The 8,433-nt window shown below is 51.5% G+C and overlaps 1 protein-coding gene across 1 annotated transcript in view; it reads right to left on the bottom strand.

Moving 5' to 3' along the window:
• Positions 1-7,812: 7,812 nt before the first annotated feature.
• SCRT2 (scratch family zinc finger 2) overlaps positions 7,813-8,433 on the bottom strand; it is a 12,625-nt gene continuing 12,004 nt past the window's right edge. Inside the window, exon 3 of the mRNA XM_012728110.1 lies at positions 7,813-7,973. Coding sequence (XP_012583564.1) covers positions 7,813-7,973 — 161 coding nt within the window. The remainder of the gene's footprint in view (positions 7,974-8,433) is intronic.

Raw genomic sequence — 8,433 nt, forward strand, 5'->3', positions numbered from 1 at the left:
GAGCGCGTTTCTACCCCCGCCCCGCAAGTGGTCCCGCCCCACCCCAGAACTCCGCACCCCGACTTCTGCTCCACTAGCTGGGAGCTGGCGGACGGGTGCGGGGCTCAACTCTCCGCCGGGGGGCGCCGTGCCGCCTCCCCTCCGCCGGCGCCATCCCAGGAGTGGAAGCGCCGGGGCGGGCTGACTCAGGGTGAGTTTGCAGGTCGTGGGGCGGGAGGGCCGCGTGTGACGCACAGTCCGGGGTGACTCAGGCCCGCGGGAGGCGGGGACCGGGACCGGGACGAGGCGGGGGGTGGCCAATCCTGCCGAGCCAGGATGAGTCGGCAAAAACTCAAAGTACTGGGCCACGACAGGAGCTGATACCTGCACCAGCTAATAGCTACGAACTTGGTGGAGGCGATGCTGATACCTGCACCAGCTAATAGCTACTAACCTGCACTGTTCGAAACACTGCTTATGTACTGACTCATTTACACCTCGAGACAACCGCACAAGGGGGGTGTGATGGTTATGTCCAGACTGAGGCACGGCGAGGTTCACGTGAAGTGTCCAAGGTGCCTAGCTAATAAGTAAATGAATAGGGCCTCAAATCCAGGCAGCCCCTTTCCAGCCCCTTTCTCTGCTTCTGGGTTCAACGAAAGCAATAGTCACAAGGAGCCCTCCTGGATTTGGGCTGAAAACGCGTGGGCACAGCCCTAAAGTCCCACACTGTCTCCACAGCCTCAGTGGGGCTGGGGGTGGGGTGGAGGTGGGGTAGTAAGTGTGTCCAGGGTAGGGCAGCTGAAAATGAAAGGCAAATATCTGAGCCCAGAGTCCAAAGGCTGTAGTCAGCACCTGCTTTCAGGTGTAGACACCAAGACTACAGAGCCAAACTCTCTTTTGAAGTTCTCTGTCCCCTCCAGCTCAAATTCAGCAGTCTATCCTCAGGGACCAGAGAGCAAAAGGCAAGGCTACTGGTTTTAATTGGCACCAATGGCAACATTAGGGTTCTTGACACAGATTGGCCTGTGTTGAGATCCTGTCTGACCATTCCTTTGCTGTGTGGTTTCAGTCAAGTTGCTTAACCTCTCTGAGCCTTAGCCTTCTGTAAAACAGTTGTGGGATGATTGTGGGGAGGACAGGAGATAATTGCTCACTGAGGATGGGAGGGGGCTGGTGATAAATCAGTGATAACCAAGGGTGGTGATTGCTTTTACCCTGAGTGCGAAAGGAGAGGCTGGATTTGACCAAGAGCATCAGGAAAGGCTCTGGGGAGGAGAAGCATCAAAGTGGAAAATGGCTTGGTCTTGGAGAGGGAGAGCAAAGAAGGAGGCAAATATTGAGGCCTGTATGCTCTGGAACCAACGGAATGGCGTGGATTTGAATCCTGATGCCACCACCCATTCCTGGCAAGGTGATGTTGGGGGGGGGTGTTGAGGGGGTGTTCTCAACTTCTCTGTGCCTCTGTTTCCCCCCTGGATTGCCAAGGAGAGTGTAAGAATAACATAAGTGTTAAGAAAGGTACCTAGCACAAAGAAAGTGCTGATATGAAGGACACCCCCCCCCCCAGGAGCAGCTTGGGCAATACAGGGAGGTGGGACCGTTTAGACTAGCCGAAGGCGGGCATGTCTGGTTCGCTAGTCCTCTGCCTCGCCCTAGTTGGCACATGTGTGGGAAATGCACACTGCCAGCCAGCACACCTATATGTGACTCTCCGTGTGGCTTGGGCTTCCTCATAGCATGGCACCTGGCTGCTACGGGCAGATTGCCCAAGAGAATCAAGCAGAAACTCTGTGACCGTTTCCAATCTAGGCTTGGAAGTCATATAGCATTCTATTTCCAGGATCTCTCCCACACCCCCAGGCTTGAGGAATGGGTCAGAGAGTTTGTTTCTAGATGGCAGGAGTAACAAGGTTCTGGAAGAGTGTTTGGGATGGGAGGTATTAAGACCATCTTTGGAAGACACATCTACTGAAGGGGGTGATCCCAGCAACTGGGGAGAGGAGACACTGCGCTGAAGGGCTCGCTAATGTGCGGCTCTCTTGGAGGGCACCTGGGGAGCATCTCTGCTGGGGAGCACTCCTGCTGGGGAGCACTCCTGCTGGGGACTCTGAGAAGCACTATGCATCCTGCATCAGCACTGCCCTCGGAGGGAGGCAGGGCCTGCATATTTATTCACTGGCCTAAGGATGTTAAATATCTGCCATTTTTGGTCTGTTCTGCCCTCAAACCAAGCAAGCATCTGAGGACCCAGAGCATGAAGCTGTCTGCTTGGGGTGGCCCAAGGGAATAAGGACATCAATAAATCCCTTTTCTGTCCAAACCAGCTGGAGTCCACGTTTCTTGTCTGCATTCAAAGGCCCCTGCTCCCTGCTCTCTTCGTCCTGCTCCTGGGCTCCCTATTATCCGTCAGTAGGCAGGCCCACATGCGGTACTCACCCTTTTGCTTTCATTTTTGACAAGTAATCTCATAATGCAGCACTCGGTGTGCAAAGAACCTTCTTGAATGGGAAGATGAAAGGATTTCTGTGCCACAAAAGGAACGTTGGCTCTTACATTCCCCTGCCTCTAAAATACTCTCGTCTATTTCTAAGCTTGGCTCATAGGCTCCTGCCATGTTGCGTGATCTCTGATTCTCTCTGTTTTCTTCTCCATCTCCTCTAAGTTCCCATTCTCATTTTAGGTGGATCATTTTGACCTCTTCTGTAGCGTTGGCACCTGCTGAGCATCTTCTTGGGGCCCTGAGGCAGCTGTGCACTTAAACTGTTATTCCTCATGGTCACAAGATGACTGCAAGTGCCCAGTAGGCCTACTTCCTTCTTTGCTCACGTTTCAGTTAGCTCAGACTGCTACAACAAAATGCCATAACCTGGATGACATTAAGACAAACATTTCTCACAGTCTTGGAGCCTGGGATTCCCAGGTCTATTCCATCATTTTAGAATAAGGGTTTTATTTTCAGGTCATCTCCTGGCTCAGGGTTGCTGCTGGAAGAAGGGGGAGAAATGGAAAGTCAAAAGGATGTGACCTTTCCTTGTTTGGGTGCTGACTTAACAGTTCCATAGTACACCTTGCCTGGTGTCATTGACCAGAGTGGGTCACCTGCCGCTCTGACATTAGGGTAGCTAGGATATGTCGTCTTCATTCAATATGGCAGTGTGCTCTGCTAAAATTGGAGTTCTCTTGCCAAGGAAGGAGAGACTGGAAATTGATAAGTAACTAGCACTCTGAGTCACAGCTCTCAAGTTACAGGTTTTATGACTCAGAGAGAAGGAGAGAGGAAATTTCCAAGTTCTGGTCAGATGCCCACATATGAGCCAATCAGCTATGGCCATGAGGAACAGTCTTTTTAAAAAGCGTAAGTCATCATTATTGATTATGACTTAAGTGTGTGTAGTTCATTAAAAAATAATTACTGGTCAACTGCTATTGGCTAGGTACTGTGCTAGACTCAGGGGATTTCATGATGAACCAAAAGACACTTCAGTCTTGATCTGTGTCCTAAAATAGACTATACAAGCTTCATGAGACAATGACCAAATAATGACACTGATTAATGGAAAAATGTAAGTGCTGTGAAAGAACAGCCTGTGGCCCCTGAGGAAGTGACCTTCCCGCTGAGAGAAGAAGCACGCATTAAGCACTAAGGCATGGTGGTGATGGCAGCACAGATCTACTATGTTGCTGGTGGAGTGAAGAGCTTATGCAAAGCCCTGTGTTGGTGGTGGAGGATTACGGAGAGATAGCTGGGAGCAGTGCAATGGAGGGTGTGGCGGAAGGTTCACCTGGAATGATAGAGCCAGCCCAGGTAGGGTTTCAAAAGTCACCCCAGGCAGCTCTCTCTCCCCACAAAATTGGTGGGAAGTTATTGAGTATTTTAAGAAGAAGAGGGGGAAGGGGGTGACGTGATTAGACCTATGTATATGAAAAGATACTTCTGGCTGCACTGCAGAGAGGAAGTGAGCAGGGGGAAGCATAATGGATCTAGCGAGATCACTTGGAAGCTTGGTCCATTTGTGTAGGTAAGAGATGGTAGGAGCTGTGGCCTAGAATGAAGACTGAGAAGATGGACAGAAAAACATCAGCAGAACCTGGTGATGGAGTGGTGGTGGGAAGCATGACTTCTGGATGTTGTGGCTGTGAGACTGGATGGGCACTTTGCCATTCCAGACAAGGTTCAAATTCTGCTTTCATTCTTAGGCTCATCTGTGGTCTTTGGAGATGTCCAAGTGGGGATGACCTGTGGGCAGATGCGAATTTGCAGATTAAAGAGAAGATTGGAGTTGAAAATGTAAATTTGTCAGTCATCTGCACGTGGGTGGAAATTGAAGCCATGGGTGTAATGAAATGTTTTTTATGAGGAGCAGTCAGACAGGTATGAGGAGAACCAGAGGTTGTGTCTGGAGGTCTTCCATTTAGAGATTGGTGAAAAACAAACTGGATAGATATACTAATTGAGGTGCTCTGTATTGCAGATGCCAGAGACCTGAGTTAACTGCCTTACCAAATCAAGACACTCCTGCCACATGCCATGAGGTCCAGAGGCAGCACAATTGCTTTGGGCAATTTGCTGTGGCTCCAGATGTGATCAGGAACATGTGTTTTCTCATCTCTCTCCTCTGCCCTCCAGGGAATGGATTTCATGCCAAGACTAGTTGTTTTTATGGCCCTAAAATGACATGCTTCCATCTTCACATTCAGGGAGAAGAGAAACTATCTTTCCCCTTAAAGAGAGAAGCAAAGTTTCCTAGAAGTTTCTAGAAACCTCTCAAGTCTCACTAGCTAGAATTGCGTCATATGCCTATCTTGCTACTCACTAGGCCAGTCAAGACCACCCCTAACTTAATTCTTAGTCTGCAAATTGCATGGCTGCCAATCAAGGAGGGAGGACTGGGGAGAGGATGACAGGCCACCATAACCAGGCTGGCCAGAGAGCTGGCGGACACTCAGTGTCCATTCCCGCTTCCCTCTAGAGAGCCTTTTGTATTGGAATCTGGGGAGTTAAAAAGACACTTTTCAGATTTCTTCCAGTAAGGATAAGGCTTTGTCCATTAGCTGAATGTCCATGGGATTTGGATGGCAGAGCAGCAGGGTCATCTGACTGCCTTGTGTCTTGCTACTGGCAAGACGGTCATGGAAGTACTAAGTTCTTCTCTAACAGTATTTCAGCACTCAGTCATCAGTGTTGGGGGAGTCAGGAGGCAGAGGCAGGTGCCTCCTGACCAGGCTGCTACTTAGAATGCTGTGTTCTTGAACTCAGGGGTCCCAGTGCTTCCTGACTCTCCTCCTCTCCCATACATCTGGTTGTGGAAATGCCAGCAAATCCCTTGGTGGGTCAGTTCTGGGGTGATGCTCTGGGAAGTCTAGTGGAGGGCTCACCCTTTCAACCCTTCCAACAATTTTGTGAGCAGTCAGTTTTCTGTGTTAAATGCAATCTGCTTCAAAGGTATTTAATGCCAATCTGGAGTGTGTTCTATTGCCTGAAACCATGTAATTGGTGAAGCGGCAGGTCAGGAGCATTGAGAATGGTATGTAGATTCTAGGAAGGCATTAGGGGCTCCTCAAAACCCCATTGGAGACTTAGTGGAAGTTCCCACACTGTTGTCATGTGTAGAGACACTTAACACTTGCACTCAGGATGCAGCTGCTTGTCCAGAGGTGGGCAAAGGGAAAATGGACAGGTACCAGGATGGGGGTCTAAAAGAAGACTGCTCGACCTCCAAAAGGAGGAAGCTTGAAAGGAGCCCCCAAGGAAGACAGGCTTCCAGCCTACAGCTTCTGCCCCGGGCAGCCAGTGCTCAAAGCATGTGGGCCGGCCTCTGTGGGAGTCTGTGTTGGGGGTTGGAGATACACGGGGCGTTGGTGATGCCCAGCGAAAATTTTTAGTAAGGCAAGCATAGATTTGAATTTTGAAAGATCACCAAGGCAGCTAGCTGGCAACAGGGATGAGATTGGTTGTCCAACGTCTTCCTGAACACTTTAGGTGAGACGCATGAGTTCCAGTGTCGTTTGGGGATGACATTGCCTGCTGTCCCAAAGTCAGTTTTGTATAGATTTTCTTGCTACATGGATGGCTAATAGGGGTGGCCAGAAACCCAGTCACAAAAGTAGGGGACATAACAGGGAAGAATGTCAAGCTGTGAACAGGCTGTGAAGGGACATTGGTTCACAGTTGTATTTGTTTGGCAGATGAAGTTCATTTGAATCGCATGTTTATAGTGATACAGTCTTTCCTGTTTGCCACAGGCGCCACCAGTCTCTAATGTCTGAAGCAAACTGCTTGACTCACTTACGTTATTAATATGGTTCTCAAACCCTTGGATTTTGCAGCCCCAGTATTTAAGGAAAAATTAGGACTGAGGATGCCTGATATCCAAAGGGACTTTATGGATGTCAAGGGGTCCCCAGACTGTGTGACCTCTGGAGGCAGCTACAGTTTGGTCAGGCTACAAGGAAGGAAATGGAATGCAGAAATCCCACTGCCTCTCAGAAACTATTCTCCTTCCCTCCCACCGCCAATCATAGGGTCTAGAAGCTCTGGTGAGTGGCCAAAGTCCCTTTAATATCCCTGAATTGCTTACAAGTAATACTGCTGGAGGTGAGGAAGGGATAGGGTCTGGGGCTGGAGTTGGGGGAGGTGGAAGAAGGGGAGCGCCAAGCGCTCATACAAAATATGGCCAAAAGGCTTAGCATGCATGGAAAATTATTGCTGTCGGAAGTTCCTATTTACAGGGTCAACACCCTCCGTAATTGCTTCTGCGGCCCCTCTCCCTCCCCCTATCCCTGTGCCTCCCTCCCCTGGTGAGCCTGGAGCTGAGAGAAGCCCTAGAGACTGCTCTTGCTCCTGGTGCCCCCCCAGTCTCCACCCTCCTTTGTAAATAGGGGGAGAGTGGGAGCATTGGAGGTGTCCGGGACTCCTGTCCTGGAGAGCTGGGTGCCAAGCGATGGGGCAGAGGCATGTGCTTAAAGCAGAGGGGGCCAGGGCCAGTGAGCGAGCTCGGAGGTGTGTGCTTCAGTCCTCGCCCAGCATGCAAAAGCACAGCGGGGGAGGTAGTGGCAGCCAACAAGAGCGAGGCTGGCAGCCCTGGCCCCTCTGCCCAGGAGAGTTGCATAGACATGGCCGGGAGGCTGCGTGCCTCCCGGGGAGCCGAGTGGGCCGGAGGCCCCAGTGGGGTCCGGGGCTCAGTCGGTCCCTGGAACCTGGGGTCCCTCAGAAAGAGGAATAAATAAGAAACAAATCGAGGAGGCTCCTCTTTCTGGTCTCCCTGGAGAGGGAGTGGAAGGCTCAGGAGAGCGGGGACCTGCCCCAAGACTGCACCTCCTGGCAACCCCTCCCATCCCCCAGTTGAGGGTCATTCGTTGGCCCTCCCATCATTCTCCAATCCCCTTCCCCAGCAAGTTCTGGCTCTAATGAGGGTGGAGCGTCCCCCTCACTTCAGGAGAACAGGTGTGAGGTGGGGCATGGGGGACAGTCCTATATGGCCTTTGCTGTCCCTCTCCTTGCCTGGCTCCCTGACCTCCCAGTCCAGCTGGGGAAGTCAGACCATCCCTGGGTGAGGCCAAGAGATTAAATAGAATAATAAATAAATAAATAAATACACAAATAAATTAACTGGAGAGGCCCAGCTGGTTGGGGTAGGCATTTGTGAGGTGCCTCAGACCTCTCCCCAACAAATAGGAAGGGATACCTGTAGTCCTGGGGTAGGGGAAAGTGCTCAGAGAATCTGGGGAGAGGGCAGCTTGAGGCTGGAAGCCCAGGGAGGGGCTGTTCTGGGGTAAGAGAGGGGCTACCTATGGAGCAGGGCCCTAAATGCCTCTCAAGTGTACCCCAGGTCAGGGGATCGGGAAGGGTTTGAGCTGCTTGGAAGGAGAGGGGGTCAGGGTATAGTAGGCAGTGGGGATGGGTGTGAATGAGAAGGCCCCGAGGGTCTCAGAGTTTGGGAAATTTGGTGAGGATAAGTGTGGGGGCGTGGAAGGAGTGTTAATGGCTGGACCTAAGGCCGCGTTATGGAGAGTCAGGGACGGACTGGGGACTCCAAGAAGGGTGGATGCTAAATCCCTAGATGGGTACACATACGGGACTCAGCAGAGGTCAGGAGGGGTAATCTGGAATGTGGTGTGGGGCCCACAGGACCTGTGTGCTAGTGGGCATGAGGAAATCAGGGCAGGCCTGCCTGAGAGTCAAGAGTCGGGGACTAACTAGGGGAATGGCCAGAGACTCAGCTAAGTGACAGGAAAGCTCTGAGAGCTAGAGGGTAGAGGTGAAGGGTCTGGGCAGGAGAGCGTTTCAGCCCTGGGGCCTGGGAGAGGTGTGGACCCGGTGCCTGAGTTGGGAGCCTTGAGGGCATGGGCAGGAGGTCAAGATCCTCGACCATGTGGCTAGGAGAGCAGAGCGCTGGAAAGACAATGTGGGGTGGGGTTTGGGGGTTGGAAAGAAAAGTTCCGGGGGTGGGG

The sequence above is a fragment of the Condylura cristata genome, unplaced genomic scaffold (genome assembly GCF_000260355.1).
Source record: "Condylura cristata isolate star-nosed mole 26May11 unplaced genomic scaffold, ConCri1.0 scaffold00022, whole genome shotgun sequence".
In the NCBI taxonomy this organism is placed as follows: domain Eukaryota; kingdom Metazoa; phylum Chordata; class Mammalia; order Eulipotyphla; family Talpidae; genus Condylura; species Condylura cristata.